The 19,685-nt window shown below is 39.7% G+C and overlaps 2 protein-coding genes across 3 annotated transcripts in view; one reads left to right on the top strand and one right to left on the bottom strand.

The window, feature by feature from the left end:
* Positions 1 to 8,158: 8,158 nt before the first annotated feature.
* On the top strand, positions 8,159 to 9,887 carry LOC122672291. Its single transcript, XM_043869785.1, has 3 exons — positions 8,159 to 9,142; positions 9,309 to 9,588; positions 9,694 to 9,887. The coding sequence occupies exons 1-3, from the start codon at positions 8,159 to 8,161 to the stop codon at positions 9,828 to 9,830; spliced, it is 1,401 nt and encodes a 466-aa protein (XP_043725720.1). The 3' UTR covers positions 9,831 to 9,887.
* Positions 9,888 to 11,583: 1,696 nt separating this feature from the next.
* LOC122670506 (UDP-N-acetylglucosamine transferase subunit ALG13 homolog) overlaps positions 11,584 to 19,685 on the bottom strand; it is a 53,855-nt gene continuing 45,753 nt past the window's right edge. The window contains exons 2-4 of one of the 2 annotated variants that reach the window (XM_043867413.1): positions 18,652 to 18,751; positions 11,665 to 11,958; positions 11,584 to 11,634 (exon numbers count right to left, since the gene is read on the bottom strand). In XM_043867413.1, coding sequence (XP_043723348.1) covers positions 11,702 to 11,958; positions 18,652 to 18,751 — 357 coding nt within the window. In that variant the 3' untranslated portion in view covers positions 11,584 to 11,634; positions 11,665 to 11,701. Of the gene's footprint in view, positions 11,959 to 18,651; positions 18,752 to 19,685 lie in introns of both variants that reach the window. The other variant, XM_043867412.1, reaches the window with a different exon arrangement.

The raw sequence follows: 19,685 nt of genomic DNA, 5'->3' as shown, positions 1-19,685 counted from the left end.
TATAGAATATGATTAAAAAATTTTAAAATAAAAAATTAGTAATCACAACCTAATTGGATACATGCTTCAATAATTGGAATAAATAAAACAAACCAAATCCATCATCACATGGGTAGGTTGTTACACTAACAACCTTGTAACTACCCATGTGCACATGGGAAGGTTGTTACAACAACCATATTCTAACCACCCATGTGCCAACTTGCATCCCACTCATGATAATTATATTAAACTATTAATTATTTAATATTCTTGCGTGGGAAAGGTGGCGCTGATACCACACTGTTGGCCAAACAACGGTCCAGGGATCAAACCATGGTTTCCTAGGGAGACCAAGATATTTATCCTTAGGGTTTTGCACGCCCTAGGTTAGCCCATGGTGTCCCATGGGTGCCCAATTTTAATTTTTAGGGCTTCCCATGGTCGCCTATAGGAACCCTGGTGCATCCCTGTTAGGGTTTCTCCTTTCCTCATGTATCCCATAAAATTTATTATCACAGTAGGGACGAAGAAACTCATCCCTAGTCCATCACATGGCAAGGGGATCCATCCCTAACTCGAATGCGCAACGAAAAAGGTCGATTCGAGTTTCTTTCGCATCCCATAAATATTAATAATCAATGAATAGAAGGAATTAATAAAGAACTGCTAACCTGGTGAGCCTCAAGTGTTGCTCCTCCAATAGATAGTGGTTCTTCCTCCAGCGAGCGCTCCAAGCAAACAGATCTGAACCTCCAATGGTGCTACCAAAGTTCTACACACCAGTCCCAGATTCCCTCAAACTCCTCAGAACAGATCTAGGGTTTCACAAACCCTAACTCTCAAACACAAGTGAGAGAAGCAAGAAGAAGAAGAGAGATCACAAGAGGGAAAGAGAGAAACCAAAAATGTAGGAGAGAGAGTGTCTGCTCCAAAAACGTGGAGAGCTGTCCTCTTCTGCATTTTATGGTCCCCTATTTATAATAATAGGGTTTAATTAAATCCTAGATAGATTTAATAAAGCCCTAGTGAGAGTCTGACTCTCTCTCTCTCAGTCTGGCAGTTCTGTTTAAACTCAAAGTGCTACACAGGTGAAGAAGCATAATCTAATAGGAAAAATATTAATTAGATTCTTTATTTAATTATTAATGGATAATTACAATTAGCACCAAATCAATTAATTAAATAAAGAGCCAATTAAATTAGCAAATTCCAAATAACTCCCTATATGATAACAATTTATCATATACAACCCCCCCACTAAGCAACACCATCATTATGGAATCTAGGGCATGTACACATGTACTGCCAAACCCCAATCCATAGTACATGTCCATATAAGAGCGTCTGTGCATCCGATCGGGTCCCACAAAACTCGATAAAACACTTTATTTGAAATAACTATAAATAATGTATCATTTTATGTAAAATAAATTTTGCAAAACCATTTCCAAAACGGTACTGGATCCAGATTCTGATCTGACCATGCACAGACAGTCTCTATCTTAGTGTTCCCCAATCGGGCAGTGGTGACCATGTTGGATAACTCCTTCACTCACAAAGTGTTCACGCATTCCTAGAACACTGGCTTTGACTTGCTTGAGTGTCAGTCATTGATGAACCAAAGAATGCGATCACACTTTGCAGTGACAGGGTTCCCTCAGGTACAGGGTGTCGATGACACATGTCTATCCCTTCCTACATCTGGCACTAATACATGAGGGAATCGACAAAGTAGATTCTTCACCAATGCACACATCAAACATGTGAGCACTCACATTCGTACCCTGACATCACATGTCTAGGCATACCCAATGCGACGATCATATGATAAGGGTGCCCAGCCCAAACCCTAGTCGTGACTACCATTTTAAGTATAACTTACGGACACATAATGCTTAAAAAGTTTATATCGCATGTGACAATATTAAACTAAAATGTATAAATGTTCAATACAAAGGTGAATCGGGTTGAACCGGACCGAATCAGGTTTGATGGACACACACTTGTCCAACACCCCCCACAAAATCCAACTCAAGTTCTATGACAAGTGTTGCTTACATATGACTTCTTATCAAAGAGAAAGCAGATTATTCACCCTAAAAACCTAAAAAACCCACCTCAAATTGTATCAGAATGATTGCACAAAAATGAAAAAAATCCAATTTATCAGCTATAAACTCAGTTGGATTTGGCTTTAAAAAAATGAAAACGGTCTCAAAATGAAAATCACGAGAAATTACAGGGGGGTGTAGATTGACAACTTCGCTTATATCTTTCAAAGATCGCTCCTCCTTTTCATCCCTCCCATTCCCATTGGCATCATTGCTAGAGAACCTGTAGAAATCTCTCTCTCAATGCCTTCCCTGTACTTTGCCAATTCATTGGACATTAACGCCCTTATTAACTTTTCCTACCACCTTCGTGAAAATCCGTTGCACTCCAATATTTCTTGGCTGGTTTTCCCCCGAATTTTCTTTCTAGGTTACTTCAAAAGAAATTTCTTTATCTAAAAAATCATTTCCGTTACGGCAAACTAATAGTTTTGCCTGATTATTCCCGGCCTTGTTGTCGACAAATGACTATGTATTTTTGTTATTAGAGTACCTCGGTGATCATCTTAGACATGGGAAGATCTCGACTTGTAGATTTTCTTGACCCATACAGCGGTTTCATAGAAGTTTCTTGCAGACCACTAGATCTAATCGATCTCTCTTTAGAATATTTCGGAATAACATTCATGGATTTATGATTGACAGCACAAGAATTCTATGGAGAACATTCATGGATTTTGAGTTGTAGGTCATGTGAAGAAGATGATTTTGGGTTTTTAGATTCAAGGATAAAATAGTAAATCTACACTGGTCAAGGGTAGTTTAGGGATTTAAATTTATTTAACTCAGTGACATCATCACTTAACAGCATAAAACTAACATCAGGGGCTAATTTAGCATTTTAGGGTCTAAACCAGGGGGTGATTTGAGTTTTTTCAAAAACCAGGGGGTGATCTGAGTTTCGATTGAAAACCAGGGGGAGATCTATAATTTACCCTACTAAATATCCTCCCTTGCACATTGTAGTGATGGCTACCAAGAATGTTGTTGCTGACCTTAATCAAGGCAACAAGTTGAATGGAACCAACCATGACATGTGGCATTGTAAGATGAAGTTCTTACTGAAAGTGGTTTTCACACGAAAAAGAACTCTATATCACAAATCCCTGGGAAGAGATGAAATCCCAAAGAGAACACAAAACACTAGAGAGAAGGAGAATTTGGTTTCTCAGATGATTTGGTCTTAGGGGGGCTTTCTATTTAAAGCCAAAACCCTAAGACCCCTGCCTCTGTAGGCTTAAAATATCATGGGCAGCAAGTATAAGACTAGAAATACAATAAACAAATAGTAAATACAAAACTTATCTGATTGGTATGGCAGATAGTATCGCACTGCATCAACAATACACATCCTCTTGTGTAATCTGAATAATAAATGGTAGAGTTGAGTCGCATCAAACGATGCTCTCCTTAAGGTTTTTAGATGCCCCAATTCTACAATCTGGGTTGACCATGCATCTATACCTCCAAGATGAAACAACTCTCTAATCACATAGGTTGCAGTTCCAAATGTGATTACAAAGGGTATCCAAAGGCTATATTCACTAACTCATCGACACTGATCGATTACGGTGGAAAAGAACTAAAATGCTTCTAAAACTATTTTCAAAAGCAATTGTTAGAGAATGAACAAGACCCCCTCTCTTTATATAGGAGAGGAAGAGACACCACTAAGGGATGTCTCCAAGAGATATGTCCCAACTCATGTCTTTTCCCATAAGGCTTGTTTGTTAGCCACTCAAGCAAGTCTTCCAATAGGCATCTATTGGCTATTTAGATGTCTATTAGGAAAGCACTCAACCCTCCAACAAAACCGTATTTTGAATCTTTAATTTTAAAACAATTAAAAATCCAACAACCCCTATTTAGACTCCCACTGGGAATCGACCAAAGAGGGGGGAAGAGACCCTGGCTGGTTCTCTCCACGCGTGGCGGGTCGGGTAGGATCCGGCCTGCCCCTTGTGGGTGGCTTGGACCGGGCCTGGCCCGTGTTCGATTTACAGAATTCTTAACACATCCATAGCACTTTCTTGATTCAGAATACATTAGAATGCAAAGCAAACACAGCCTCAAAATCCATCCAGAATCTAACGGCCAAAACCCAACTAAAAATATGCAAGATACGTATAGATCACCTCAACCATCTAGCTTGTATCTCATGATCTTATCAACTGAATCAAAGCTGCTTCCAATGGACAATTGGCAGCTTTTTTTAACTCCATCCTCGTGATCTAAACTCCTTTGCACACCCTTATCAGTATTTGGTCCACTCCCTTGCTTGGGTCACATCTGTCACAAGTATCACTGTGCCATGCCTATCTTTTTATTGAAAAGAAAAAAATCCTCACTGCTTATATTAACAATTACAAACTGGAATTAAGGATACTCTTGAATAGAAATACTGAAATAGTTTCCCTTAATCATATTTCGGTGGCCAGAGGCCTGAAATTGATTCGGGTGCAATGATCCACTAATCTTTAAAGCTCCATATATGTGTGGAAGTGGAACCCAAGGTAATGTACAACGACGAGCTTTAAAAGGCACCATACAACCAAGGGCCTTTATTCTTCTTCTTTTCGTTGAAGAAGGTAGAGAGGTCACGAGATGCACCAAGGCTTTTCTTTACTTTTCTTCCTTTTGAACCAACTTTGCGTCTTACTAAGCTTTCGGCACTTTCGGTTTCTTTATTGTTAATTTGTGCGTGGTTTGTTAAATATTTAGACAGCACTCGAAGTTATATTTGAGATTAATGAAGGAAGAAATTTCACCAAAAAGAACCACAAAAAAAATCCAATTTTGAGAACTGAATCAGACCAGACCAGTCCTTGATTTGCAGAGGGAACTAACCTGGTGGCTAGATTGTTGGTTCTTTCTTCTTTTCATTGCCCACTGGCAAGCAAGAGGCGCATCATAACACGAATATGATTGCTGAATTGGATTGCTCATCTAGTTCATTACAGAATTGTTGGTTCTTATATTTGAACCAAACCAATCAGCGGGTTTCAAGTCGAACCAGACTAGCATAATAGATGTCTTCAATACTCATGTTGATTAATTAGTTGATGTGAAAGCGAAAGCAATTATGTTAATCTAGACCACTTTCTAGCTAGGTCGTCTCTTGGCCTCCCATAATTAACAGTAGGGAAAATTATACTGCGACCCCTTAAGGTTTATTCTAAATACAGTGCAACCCCCTGTGTTTCTAAATTATACAGTCAGACCCCCTTAGTGGACGGTGTTAAATAATACAATATAAATTACCAATTTTGCCCTTCTAACATTTATTAACAAAAACCTATCGAACTACCCCTCTTCTCTCTCGTATTTCCATTTTGAACAAAATTTGGCTTCTTCTTCTTGTTTGTTTCCTTGAAGAAGAAAAACATAAAAAATGAAATCTTTGGGTTTTTTATTGTGTTGCAAGTGTCAACGACAGTTTTTTTTTTTTGATAGGTAGGGGGATGTAGGATGTGAACCAGGAGACTTGAACTCAAGACCTCCTGATAGCAATGGGCCTTTACGCACCACTAGCTACCAAGTGCGCTATGCACTTGACCACAAGTGTCAACGACAGTGTTTGTTCTTTGTTAACCTTGAATCTTTTTACTTAGTCCATTAATTATATTTGAAAAAGAAAAATATTTGGACGTGAACCTTGTAAGTAATCAAACTAAAAACCAAAACCAGAATCTGTCTCAAAGGATGACTCAATTAGGGTTTATTTAAGGGAAAGGCTAAATTAGGTTTAGGGTTTATGGAAGTTAGGGTTTACATGTTAGGTTTAATGTAAAGTTGATGATTTACTAATTCTAGTGATGAATTAAACTCAAATTAGCAAAACAGTGGTTGTAAACTGAATCAATAGCAATGGTTTATGGAGAAAATAGGTTAGATTAGGGTTAGGATTTAAGGGAAGAGAAATTAGGATTCCTTGGGTTTGGCTGGGCAAAATTACACCCAACTTGGATCGAGTTTTCCAAAGGGTCAGGATAGCACTCGATCTGAGTTTGGAGTGATTCTAACGGGTAGAATGGGCTGGTGTGAATTTAGGTCTTGGGAAAATTAAGAAGCAAGGGGAATCTAGGGTTTGGGGATTTCTAACTTACTTCTTGGTGATGAACAAACTTGAAATCAGACTTGTTGATGATGAACGAACCCTTCTATTCGTTAATTAATTAGCAAAACGGTGGTTGTAAACTGAATCGAAAACAATGGTTTATGGAGAAAATAGGTTAGATTAGGGTTAGGGTTTAAGGGAAGAGAAATTAGGATTCCTTGGGTTTGGCTAGGCAGAATTACACCAACTTGGATCGAGTTTTCCAAAGGGGCAAGGTAGCACTCGACTTGAGTTTGGAGTGATTCTCACGGGTAGAATGGGCTGGGGTGAATTTATGTCTTGAGAAAAATAAGAAGAAAGGAGAATCTAGGTTTGGGGATTTCAAACTTACTTGCTGGTGATGAACAAACTTGAGAACCCTAAAATGCATCTTCCTTATCATGCCTTTGAGTAGGAGAGGAAGGAGTTGAAGATGGCTTGAGGCATTGTCAGATCCCTAAACCTACGACTGATTCGATTAGCAGGGGAAGGGGGTGTGAAGTTAGGGATGCCCTATGGGTAACTAAATAAGGATATATCAGTCATTTAAAGGAATCAATTACCAACATCGTAACACCTTACTAACGGAGTGGGGCTGACTGTAACAATTAACCTAAACTCACGGGGTCTGGCTATATAATTTAGAAACACTGGGGTTCGCACTGTATTTAAGACAAACCTCAGGGGGTCGCAGTGTAATTTTCCCTTAACACTGTTATTCAAGACATGCTTATAAGTAACCTAAATTGTCAGTCCTCATACAATGTGGGGTGGGGTCGGAAGGAGTGCCTTATGGCACAAGGTGAAAACACGAAAGTCAAACCCATGATCTCCTGGGAGCCTACACTCTACTAACAAGACATCAATCAATTGATCAAGTTGTTTTAATAATGAAAGGTTCTGATGGGACAAAGGACCTAGCGCCGTGTGAACGAGCTAGCAAAGTCGTGGGTCAAGAACTAAGACCGCGCCTGTCTAAGCACGAGGCCTGCTAATTGTTGCGGCTTGTGATGGATGCCAAGCTATGAGCGACAAGTAGAGCGGATTGCCTGGTTGCGTTCTAGCCCGCATTGCTGCTAGGGGGCATCGTGCCCTCCCTCAAACGGAAACGACCTGTCCACAGCAGGTGTGCGAGGAATGACCTCTATACTTCGCGAGGATAACACAAAGATTCCCAGGGGCCAACATGGCCCGAGATTCTCCCCCACATGACACGTGGCAAGTTATGGATAAACACTATCCCCCATATCACTCTGAAACGGTCTCACTCCACTTTGAAAATCCAGCTTACCTATTCAGGCACGACTCTACCCCTCAACCACCTTAAGTAAGGGAGGTAACGCTGATCACATCTATCTGAATTCTTTCTGAATTGACTGTTGTTCTGAGATCTAACTTAAGCATTGGAGTGAGATCACCGGCGACGCTCGGTACTCTCTGCTAATCTTTGTCTTGCAGGCAGAGCTCGCTCCAACAGGTTTCTTGACGCAACATGTTCATATATAGGGAATACAATAAAGCTCTTTAATTTCTTAATTTCTTTTTTTAACTGCGACTTAATTCAAATCATAAGAAGAAGAAAAATAAAGAGAAATTATAGAGCCAAATGTATTGGAGAATGGTTGTGTACACTCAGCGTTCAACAAGTGTACATGCATGCGTGCAGCTGAACCGGACTCCAAATATTATGGGTCAAATGTCTTTAGGGGCACGGAGGGAATAATAATAATTAAAGTATAACTTCAGATTGTTTGCTTGAAAATTCCATTGTATGAAAGAAAGAGGTCCTATGGTCTACCTCTCACGCAATCCTCTCCCCAACTCTTTGCAAGATCTGGTTCTGTTATAGGAGAGAGAGTAATTGACATAGGAGTCCGCTCTCACGTTTCCTTGCAGTACGAAATTATGAATTCAATGTATCATCAACTCCTCTAGATTCAGTCCCCCATAATTAAGGCCACAACAAACCATGGAACCCATGAATTCCTCCACTGATTCTGGTGGTTTAGAGACACTCTCCGACGTTGAATCTCCCAATAATGATCTAAACATATCATTTCCCGACCAGCCGGACTATGAGCCAACTCCGGCCACTGTTCCATTGCTCCTACGGCGGTCCTATCTCCAATCGAAATCAACAACCATCCATGATGATGATGAGCTACGTAAATTTCAAATAAGCCTCAGGTGGTGCGCCCTTGATCACTCGTCATGTACAGGCAAGTTCATCTCCTATATCACCTTCATCATTCTCACCGTTGTCGTCCCCCTTGTTAGCTCTCTCACCGTGAGAGTACCAGCAAGTACTACTCTGCCAACCGATGACCTAATTTCCTTCAATAAGCTGGTGCAATTGCCGGAATCCGGCCTCGCCACTATTGGTTTCTTTACACTTTCCTGTTTCTTCCGACGATATGGGCTTCGACAACTACTATTCCTCGATGAGGCACTTCAGGATGATTCTCTCTTTGTTCGACGCGGTTACAAAAAGGAGCTCGATAGGGCCTTCCGGCACCTAGCAATCATCTTGCTGCCTTCATTTTTCGTCGAACTTGCACATAAAATCATATTTTTCTCCACTGTAAAAGTATCAATACCGTATGTAACTGCGTCTATTCCGGCCAATTCGATCATGTTTATCGCGGTTTTAGCATCATGGGTGTACAGGACTGGTGTGTTCTTGTTGGTATGTGTGCTTTTCAGACTTACCTGTGAGCTTCAGATACTGAGATTGGAAGGTCTTTACAAGCTCTTGGAGGGGAGTGGATCAGATGATGGAGTTATATTCCGGGAGCATATGAGGATAAGAATGCAGTTATCGGTTACCAGCCATAGATACCGATATTTTATCATTGGGTGCTTGGTTGCTATCTCAGTTAGTCAATTGGGAGCCTTGATGCTGGTTTTGGAATCAAAATCAGAGAAGAGTTTCTTCAATTCAGGAGATGTTTTAGTAAGTAACCAAGAATCAAATTAAGCATCAAAATACCCTAGCCATTATTGGGGTATTACTTCCATGATGAATTGATAATCCCAAAAATTCTATCTATATAACTTTCTTTTGTTTTTGAAGATTTCAGCACTATAATTTAAGTAATTTTGTTCAAATGATGTTCTAGGTGTGCTCAGTTGTTCAGATAAGTGGTTTCTTCTTGTGCCTATTGGGGGCTGCAAGAATCACGCATAGGGCTCAAGGGATTGTAAGCATTGCCACAAGATGGCATATGCTGGTAACTTGTGCCTCTGCTAGCAGTTCAAACACATTGAAAGACATACTTCCAGTGGCCAACGGAAACCCACGACCAACGGCGTCAAAATGCTCTAGTGATTCGGAGTCTGAGGTTCATATCTCAATCTCCTCACAGGACACAACATCCTTCCAAACCAGGCAAGCTTTAGGTGAGAGCAGCAATATAACAAAACATTGACATAAAAGTTAACATGTTTGTCTTATACCTTTCATATATATATACTATGGTTCTGAATCTTTCATCATGCTTGCAGTAACATATTTGCAACACAACAATGGGGGCATCACATTGTTCGGGTTTGCGCTTGATCGTGGATTGCTTCACACGCTCTTTGCTTTCGAATTTTCACTAGTATTATGGATCTTAAGTAAGGCGGTTGTTCTATCTTGATCGATCAAATATATTTACAGACCAGATTCAACATGGGAGAAAAGGAAGTATTTCTTGGGTTTTGAATCTCTAGCTCAATCATTTCATCTTGTAACATATCTTAGCTCCAATTCCATGTTGTTTAATAAAATTAAGTAATTGCTCAAAGATTCTACTATAGAAAAAGAAAAAATATATATTAATATCAAGGGGCACTGTTCTCTGTGTCGCAGCGCAGCCTGCGCCCAGGCACATGGGGGTGGGCGCAATGACCACTCTGCCCCCCGTACAGGCTGTCCATGTGCCTAGGCGCAGGCTGCGCTGCGGCACATAGAACTTCTATCTGAAATGTACATGTAATAGCCCGTTTTCAGAGTTACCTCATCAGGATTCCAGTAGATAGTACTGCTGCTGTAATTTTCTTTGAATTAGACCATTTTGTAAGGAAAAGGGAAACGGTCCTCCGGCTGGCCGGGGCAGGTACACTAGCACGCACCTCTATGTTTGCCTCTCTCTCTCTTCTTCTTATATGAAATGACCAAGTTTCACTTCTATATCCGACACCATTTGATTGCATCTTATTGGTGCACTCCCCTACCAAAAGAACCCTCTCCCTAACCCCAAAAAAAAAAAAAAAATCCACCATGTTTCTTCGGTGGCAGAATTATGTGTGCAAGAAGTTTGGGAGTTTCTGTCATCCCAAGGAAGCCCCGAGGAGGAATTGGAGATCTCCTGTCTCCCTCTGTTAATTGGGTAAAACTCAATGTTGATGGCTGTTCTCTGCGTAATCTAGGGAAATCAGGTGCCACAGTGTTTTTTCTGAGATGATAGCTTGACCGGTGGATGCTCAAGGCAAATCGTGTTTTTGTGATTCTTGATGATTTACTGTTGTTTGCAGGTTAGTTCCTCCTGCTGTGGCAATGCCGATGGGAGGGGCTGGCCCTGTTTTATTGTTTGAATTTTTTTACTCATTTAATTGATGTTTGTATTCTCTTTTTCCCATTTTTTTTTAATACAAATGATCTTTTAGCAAGAAAAAAGTGTTGTTAAAGATTACCACCCTCCCTCTTCCGCGCCCCCCCCCCCCCCCCCAACTACAACCTTTCACGTGGCAGAAATGACACTTCCCTTCGATTCATGGTTTCCTCCATATCTAGCCCAACACACATGTCAATCACCCCGATCTTCCCGTAATGATGGTCATTGGGGGTACTTTTGGCGGAAATTTATCCTCTCAAGTCAAGTGCACTGCCTAGTGCACCACACTTAAGAATCCAACCGTCCACCCAACACTTGAAAGGATAAAAGACACCACTACCCATGTTTTTACGGTTGGATTCTTAAGTGTGGTGGTGCAGTGGGCAGTGCACCACACTTGAGGATGAAAATCCACTCTTGGAACACATGGAGGACTCCACAATCATCATACGCTGGATTCTTTTTCTCACCAAGTCATGTCCAACAGGAAAAATAAATAACAATTCCAATGATGGAGAAAATGAAAATTAATAATAATTATTTTCCAGTAAAATATTTTGCAGCAAAACAAACAGAGAACTATGTAAATTTGATATCCCAAGAACAATATGAATAGAAGCCTTGATAAGGGAGATTCGTGTAGGAATCTCTACTTAAGGAATATGCAGGGCTTATCTACCAGGAACTCCCCTACTTAAGGAATATGCAGGGCTTATCTACCACGAACTCCCCAAATCACACCCAGTTCTTTACTAAATGTTCTGATCTTCTAAGCTCCTTAAGCTGAAGTCGAAGTAAATTACAGCATCATGGATTGCAAAAATAATGCAAGTTGCTGCTCAAACGAAACAGCTGATGTACCAAATCATGGCCACAACTTGTTATTTTTGCTCAACATTAACTTAGCAGATAGATTAATCATCAGGGAATCCTAAAAAGCTGTTTATGATTTTCGAAACTGGAGTAGCATCTCCTGGTGGGTAAGGAACAAGAGAGTCCAGTATCATGCCTGCAATAGTCTGGTAGAGCATTTGGGGGCGAGCACAAAGTAGATGTTTCCTCTCTGCAAGTTCTTCAGCCAACTCACTCTGATGATTGTCCATCAAATCCTCATTAACTACCACAAATAATGGTTTTCTCAGCCGTAGTGTCTCAAATATGCTTCCTGACCCTGCAGCATCACTAAAACCAATTACTTGATGAGGTGCTAATGAGGAATATTAATTTGTTGATACTGATACAGCATTAACGTTAAGCCTTCATGCAATTATGAGAACTAATTCTTAGTATATAAGTTCAAAACTCAATACTAAATTTTCAATGTAGACGCCCATGCCTAACCTAAGCAGATTAGGTTCAACAATGATATGAAGAGCAATTATCACCATCTTAGATCCATTTAGAAGTTAAAACCAGCAAATATCATATGCCCCTTCAGGTTCCTCACTTTTGCAGATCTGGTTACTTTATATTCTACAGTCTGAAGAGATTATAATATTCCATATCAATTGAATTTCTACCGCAAATATGAGGCATATCAATGGTTTGATTGTAAACCACTGTTAACGAGGGAAACCATGGAGCATGTAAATGCTATATAGCCAACAGATGCATAAACCAAAAAAATCAGAATACCTTCCTTCAGTCCATCAAAATTTGATTAGTGGGGTCTAATAACCTGAGAGATTTGACTCAGGCTCCAAATGGCATGTAAAGTTACACAGGATCAAACTGGTCCTGAGTTGTCCTTGATTGTGAGTGGCAAAGTTGGTGTAGCCATGTTTCAGAGATATTTGGCTTGTATTGAAGTAGTCGACTGAGTTATGTTCTTGAGAACTGATCCAAGTCTAAGCACTATAACAACTAATCAATCATTTTGGCTTCTAATTATGGATCCATTCTTTCTGGTATGCAATGAAACCATAGTTGTCACGTCGTAATGGCGATCCAAGTCGGTGGAGGGGTGTCTAATCGATATGTCGACAAATCGCCACCATGGCGTTGCAATGGCGATCATGGCGACCATGTTTTATTTTTTATTTTCTCGATTTTTAATGTTATTTAGTATGCTATAACATATAATTATATACCCTATAACATCAACAATCAACATGAAAGTGTACTACTAATCTACTATGGTTTAATTCATGAAAGTGTAATATCCATTAGTTTAATTCACGACCCTCTCCCTCTGACTAAAGTGTGAACAAAATAGAAAGTGGGGAGTGAAATTAGTAACTAAGGAAACAAAATAAGAAGTTATAGAAATAGAAACTCGAGCATGTAAGTTGCTGCTGCAGGTCACCACAAGAGAAAACAAAGAATTACTGCTAGAAAGGATTCGATGAACTAATATGGTGGTTGTTCATGCATTATAATGAATTTTGGAACTGAGAACAAGGCAACAAGGAATCAGTGAACAGAATAGCAAGTCAAAATCCAAACAGAAACGGAAACAAAACTGATATGTGCAGGGTGCATTTAATGGAGAAATTTGACCTAGGCATCTTACTCTCGACTGTGAGAGACTGAGAGTGGCATATTAGCTATTAAAAAAAGGAGAAGAGGAGTCACCGGAAGTGAAGAAGATGACTCTCTCTCTCTCTCTCTCTCTCTCTCGTGCTGGAGTCGCTGTGTGTGTGTGCGTGAGTGAGAGAAGAAGAACTGAACTGAAGAAGAAGAAGAAGAATTGAAGGAGAGAGTTGCCGGGGGACTGGGAGGAGAAGAAGAAGAAGAAGAAGAAGAACCAAATAAAAAAAAATTTACTTACCTGCTTGAAAAGGTTGCCGAAGCTGGGAGTACGCCGAGGAAGGAGGCCAAGAGCCGCTGGAGGGGTTCGAAGAAGTGAAGAATGCGTTGCCATCGAAGTCAAATGGTCTCTCTCTATCTCACGACTCTCTCCCTCTCTGTCTCTCTGTCACAGCCCAACCTGGTTAATAAGGGCCCACTGTAACTGGATGCCATCTGACATCCAACCAATCCTAAGGATCGCAAGTGCAGTACCCTATTCACAACAATTATAACAATATATACAGTAATTTAAACACAGCGAAAGAGTTTAAATAATAAGAATAAGATCAATAAATAAGAGAACTAAGTGATAATTCATTCATAGATATAATATCTGAAGCTTGAGCTACAACTGTACACTTCCAAAAGTAACTCAAGACAAGTTTACAAACTAATATATCATCTCTATACAAAAGTGGGGTATATAACGCAAAAAGGAAGGAGAACATAGCCTAGCTGTCACGCCACAGTCAAGAGAAGGCGCAGTCATCACACATGCATGAGGCATCGTGCACCTCATATAGCGGAGCCTCAACTCCAACACCAGTAGGAGAATCCATAACGGAGGCAGCTCCAAGAGAAACACCAGCAGTAGTAGTAGAGTCATCTGAAAAATAAGGACGTCCACAAGGATGAACTCCACTGAGCCTAGCAAGGGAAACACACAAGCAAATGCAGATAGTACATGATGAATGACCTAAAGTTAAGTATGCTCCTAACATTGATACTAGGTTTCATGGGATATAAATGCTACTGTAGTAGATATGATATCCTCGGTCCCGGAAACACAAACCAAATGTCGGTCACCCGAGCGATACCACTCTACTACGGTGGGAACCCGCTAGCTCAGGTATTACACATCTGACGCCAACAAACCCCCCAAATGTTAACCCTACTATTTGTTCACATTCTTATAGTGTTCTTCGGATATGGCACAGTGAATGGCATCCCTGGAATCGTCCCTTCAAACCTACCACGGGTTATCCAACACCTCTCCCCTGTTGGTAAAGGCCGTAGCATTGGGTTCATGATATCCCTAGCCCAATGCACACTATCATGATGGCATATGTTCTAGTATTAGATAATAAGAGAGAAAATTTCCAGCAACACATTCCAGTCAATTCCAACAAGTATCAAGATATTTTATGCATATGCAAGATGGAATGCACCCTAGTATCATGCAATCATCTAATGCATAAGAAGAGAAAGCTATTAAAACTATATGTAATAACCTGCTATTATGATGTATGACATGGCAACCAATAATAAACAGAAATTAAACAATAAACACTCATAAATTAAGTCAAAATCCCCTTACCTTAACTTGAAGAACAACTAGCTACAAGAAGATCCCAATTCAAACAATAACCTCACCAACCGGTCAGCCGTAAGGTCACCTACAACTCCATCCGGTGGATGAATCAGAAAGAGGGTTTTGGCTGGGATTACATGGATCTTGCCATGCAAAGTCTCAATTTGAAGAAAAAGACTTAGGGGAAGAAAACATAGCTAATTGGGTCAATTTAACCCAATTGCATGTTGGGTTTGAGGGTTTTAATACCCAATTGCCTGAGTTCTAAGCTTGGGGCTGAATTGAGTCATGAACTCAAAGGAAAGAAGGAGAAGGGAGAGAATTCAAACAAAACAGGAGTTGAGGACAGGTTCCTACCTGAAATTTAGGGTGTAGATGGTGATGACAGCCCCTACTTCAAGCTCCAAGTATCACCCCCAAGTCCAAGCTCTAAGCTCCAAGTCCTTAACCCTTCTCCTTCCTTCTTCTTTTCTCTTCTCTCTTCTTTTCTCTTCTAAGAGCAGAATTCGGTTTCAGCTTTTGGTAAAAATGAAATCCTAAGCTAAGTTTCACTTATATACTAAGCCTTAGTAAGGCATTTTGCCTAGGTCCTTATAGAATTAGTCTTAAGAATCTACTTCTCTAAACTAATTAAAATTAGAAATAACTACCTAATTACTTGTCTTTAGGTCATAGGGATGATGTCATGTGACATAAGCGGGAATGCGGTTAGGGTAACCTACGGGAAGTTAGATTCCACACTGAGGAGGTGTGTCCCACAAGAGGAAATCACTACTCTGCCCCTACTATACTATTTAAGCAAATATACAATATATATATATATATATACAAGAGCAGATTTGTACCTAGGATCCGGCCTAAGAGATCGAGAGCTTCTGCATGTGCTCGTCCAAGCACGTTTGACACATGTAGCTCAGATGCAGGGACCTGGCAGTTCCTTCGGATTCCAAGATGGCTAGCTACGTTGACTCCCCAGAATCTTCCATAGCTGAGTCAAGGAGTTGGTCTGAATCCACTACCGATGCAGCCCACAACATTGAGGCAAGCATGGACACTGAACCAGAACCTGAAATCACACAAGTTCCAAAGTTCAAATTTATAGTAGGTTTCACACTCTCTTTTCAATTTCTATTTCTCCCAAGGGAGTTAGGGTATTGTTTAATGTTTTTTAATTTTTTTATGTTAATGTGTATTGCAGGTGTAACTTGAAAAGTAACACCTCCAATACACAGTAAGGAAAAAGCATTATCTCTTAAATGGTTACAAAAAATTAGGGGAAAATATAGGGACACCCCCTCAACTATGGCCTGTTTTTGTGTACACCCCCTCATCTTTAAAACCTTTCAAACACACCCCCTCATATATGACACCATTATCTAACTAACAGAAAAAGTAAAGTTACTAAAATACCCTCTATAATTTAATACATTAAAAATAAAAAAGATCAAACTACCCTAAAAGTAAAGTTTCCCTATTTCCCAAATCTCTCACCAAACCTCCTCACCGTTGCTCTCTCCTCGACCCCCACCTTCATCTCTGATCGTTGCATCTGCTACTTGCCGCTGCTACTCTTCAAGTAAACTCTCTCTCTCTCTCTCTCTCTCCGCTGCTACTAGGCCTTGAGAATCCCAACTAAAAACCCCAATCGCTGCCCTCTCCTTACTTAAAATGGCCACTTTGAGCCAAAGCATCTTGACTTTTTCTTCTTTTTCTTTTAAAAAATGTGATGAAACCTTTTGTGGAGCTGAGTGGTAGCCCACCAAGCAGAGATGTATTTGCTGTTACAGAGAAAACCAGCAGCAGTATAGCACTATTTCAAAACCTATGGCAGCAACAAAGAAAGGGGAAAATAGGCTATCGGTCACAATATAGAAGGAGGATAAGAAGGAGAAAAAAAGAAGAGAAGATCATGAGGGAGGGGGAGGGGAGATTCCACTCAATTTTCTAAAACAGAAAATCCAGATTTTACATGTAGAAACAAAAGGGACTTAATTTTGAAGATTGAGGTCTTGTGATATGTGGATAGGGTGACCATTAATGCAGATTTTTTTTTTTTTTTTGGTTCAATAAAAATCATCTTGAGATCAAGTAATCTGAATTAGTGGCTTGCAATTTATCATTACCAACTGCAAGGATCTTCAATTACAGCATTTGAAACATGCTCGCATGAGTAATAACCAGATTTTCGGGATCAGAAATAGCTGGTACTCAAAGCTACCTCAGTTAAACACAGTCATTATCATGCAACCCAAAATAAATTTATCTCGCCTAAAAAGTTTCTAATCAAATGCTTGCATATAGTGAAGAACAATGCTTCAAAGCACTAGCTTAAAGGGCTCCCTAAGTAAATCAGTTTCTTTGGAAAACTGAATGTGTTTCCATCATAGGATGTAATGTTGGAGTCAGAGAAACAGAGAAAACACTGGAAAGGAAAAATTGAAAATAGATCTCAACATGACACAATGAATTAAGAAAAGGGGGATTTTCGATTCTAGGGTATTTGACCTGATGAAAATATCAGATTTCATTCTCCTTTGTTAAGAGGTGGGAGATGGGAGCAGTACAAGGGAATGATGGGGGTGGTGAAGTAAATTAATCGAGGTGGGGTGGGGCGGTACAGGGGAGTGAATGGGGTGAGGAAGATAGTAGAAATGGGATGGGGTACAATAAAAAGGCATGATTTGTATTTAGTATTTACCCTTAAAGGGTATTTTCGTCTTGAAACTTTTAATTTAGGCAATTTGGCCCTAAAAAAAAGATTGGGTGAGTATTAACGTTTAAAACTAAACGGTAGTTCGATGGACTAATTTACTTACTTTCAATAGATGAGGGGAATAGTTGAGGGGGTGTCCCTATATTTTCCCCAAAAAATTAATTATTAAAAACTTCAGTATTATACACTGAAACAAGAATATCGCCTGATATGGCCATATGTCGTGGTATGGCGTCCATGGCAGCGCCATGGCGACGCCATGGAGGCCATATTGGTCAATATTCTTACATCACCCATATCGTTGGTCGATATGCACACAATTCCAGTGATATGACGCCATGACAACTATGAATGAAACCTTGAAAACATACTTGCAGCTTAATGAAAACTTAATTTGTCTATTAAATGATTACATAGTACAAAAGTTGTTGACATTCCGGCAGCATGATGCCTCCCTTAGATTTTGAAAGTTAATTGTAAATGGGTACACTCTTTAAAGCAGGCACTAACATAAAAAGGCTGCTTTCTAAGATTTGAGATGGTGGAATGATTTGATCAAATTAATTTCAATCTTCCCAAAGTTACTAGGCTAACTTCAGGTGTTCCCATTCATTACCTCTGCCTCCTTCCCCAACCCCCTCCCCCCCCCCCCAAAAAAAAAAAAAAAAAAAGTTTCAGCCAACAAGGAACTAATAAACAAGGGCACTATTTGTTAATTTTGAAACTTTAAGACTGTGATCAAATCGGCCAGCTCTCCTCTCTCCCTCTCAATGTTAATATTAAAAGGGTAACTACCCATTCAATACCCCCACTTTCTTCTGGTTTTATGCTTTAATTTCCTTTTTATTTTTAAAAAAGGGCACAGAACAGAAATTCAAAAAGTTAAACAGCAAGTTTACTCTAGTATCCAGTCCTGATTTGTCTGTAATTATGACTGGATTAAAATATTCACAACAATGCAACACTTGTCCAGTAGTATATCAGATATAACAGGACACAAGTACAATCATATCAATCTCTTAAGTGGTTACAAAGTATTAATATCTTACCTGCATGGCTGATCACAAGAGATGCTGATCTTAGATAGTCTACAATGCTTGGAGAAAACGTAAAGTAGTCGACAGTCAAGGACCCATCTTCTCCACAAGACTGCACCATAAGATAAACAATCAGGAAATTTGATTCAACTATGTGAGAGAGAGAGAGAGAGAGAGAGAGAGAGAGATGTGCAACTACACAAAACAAAGTTTTTAAGTGGAGGAAATGGACTACATGAAAGCCTTTACTGAAAAGGACCAATATAAAAAGCAGCAAAATAAAGTTCTTAAGGGAGAAAAGCATACTCTTCTCCCATGTGGTGCAGGTAAGAATTCAAACTTGACAGTTTTTTGGTTCATCTAATGAAAATTCTGCAGCACAGCATTATCATACCCAGACCCGAATGGATAGTTGAAACAGTCACAACAATTATTTGTCACTTAGCCTGCTAAGGTTACTACATCACCCCAGCCAATGTTTAAAAAACAGGTGAAAACCAATAGTAACAATCTGGTTTTTGTTACATGGATAATCCAGATCATTTTGAGCAAATTGGGTAGTTCTGAGAAAACACCACAGAAACAAAATTATACTAAAAAAATAAGGTAAGAAGATACTTTTGACATTTTCATTTTGATCATTACTTCACATTTTACCATGCTATGGATATAACTTATAACGGTAAGCTAAGTAGAGTGAATCCATAGATCTACTTGATGAAATGGAGGTTCTCCATCAGCACCAAAACTTGCATCCTGTCACACTCCTATGAACCGATTCTCTTCAAGCTGATATCTTAGTCTTCCTTAAAGGATCCCTCTTGTTGGAGTTCCCTTGTTTATTTGGTGGATGCCTGCACTGTCATTATAACACGATTCTGGGTTCAGAAGCCTTAAATTTGGGTCACTATGGGCCCACTAAGGTGAAGAAATTCTCAAATATGAGAATGAGCAGCAATTCTGTAAATAAATGGAAGTTTTGGAGCCCTTTTGGGCAAGACAAAAGAATAAGGGACTCAATGGTAAATGAATCTAGAATGGGGAAG

Source organism: Telopea speciosissima, chromosome 8 (assembly GCF_018873765.1).
Source record: "Telopea speciosissima isolate NSW1024214 ecotype Mountain lineage chromosome 8, Tspe_v1, whole genome shotgun sequence".
Lineage (NCBI taxonomy): Eukaryota > Viridiplantae > Streptophyta > Magnoliopsida > Proteales > Proteaceae > Telopea > Telopea speciosissima.
This window is presented reverse-complemented; position numbering and strand designations above follow the sequence as displayed.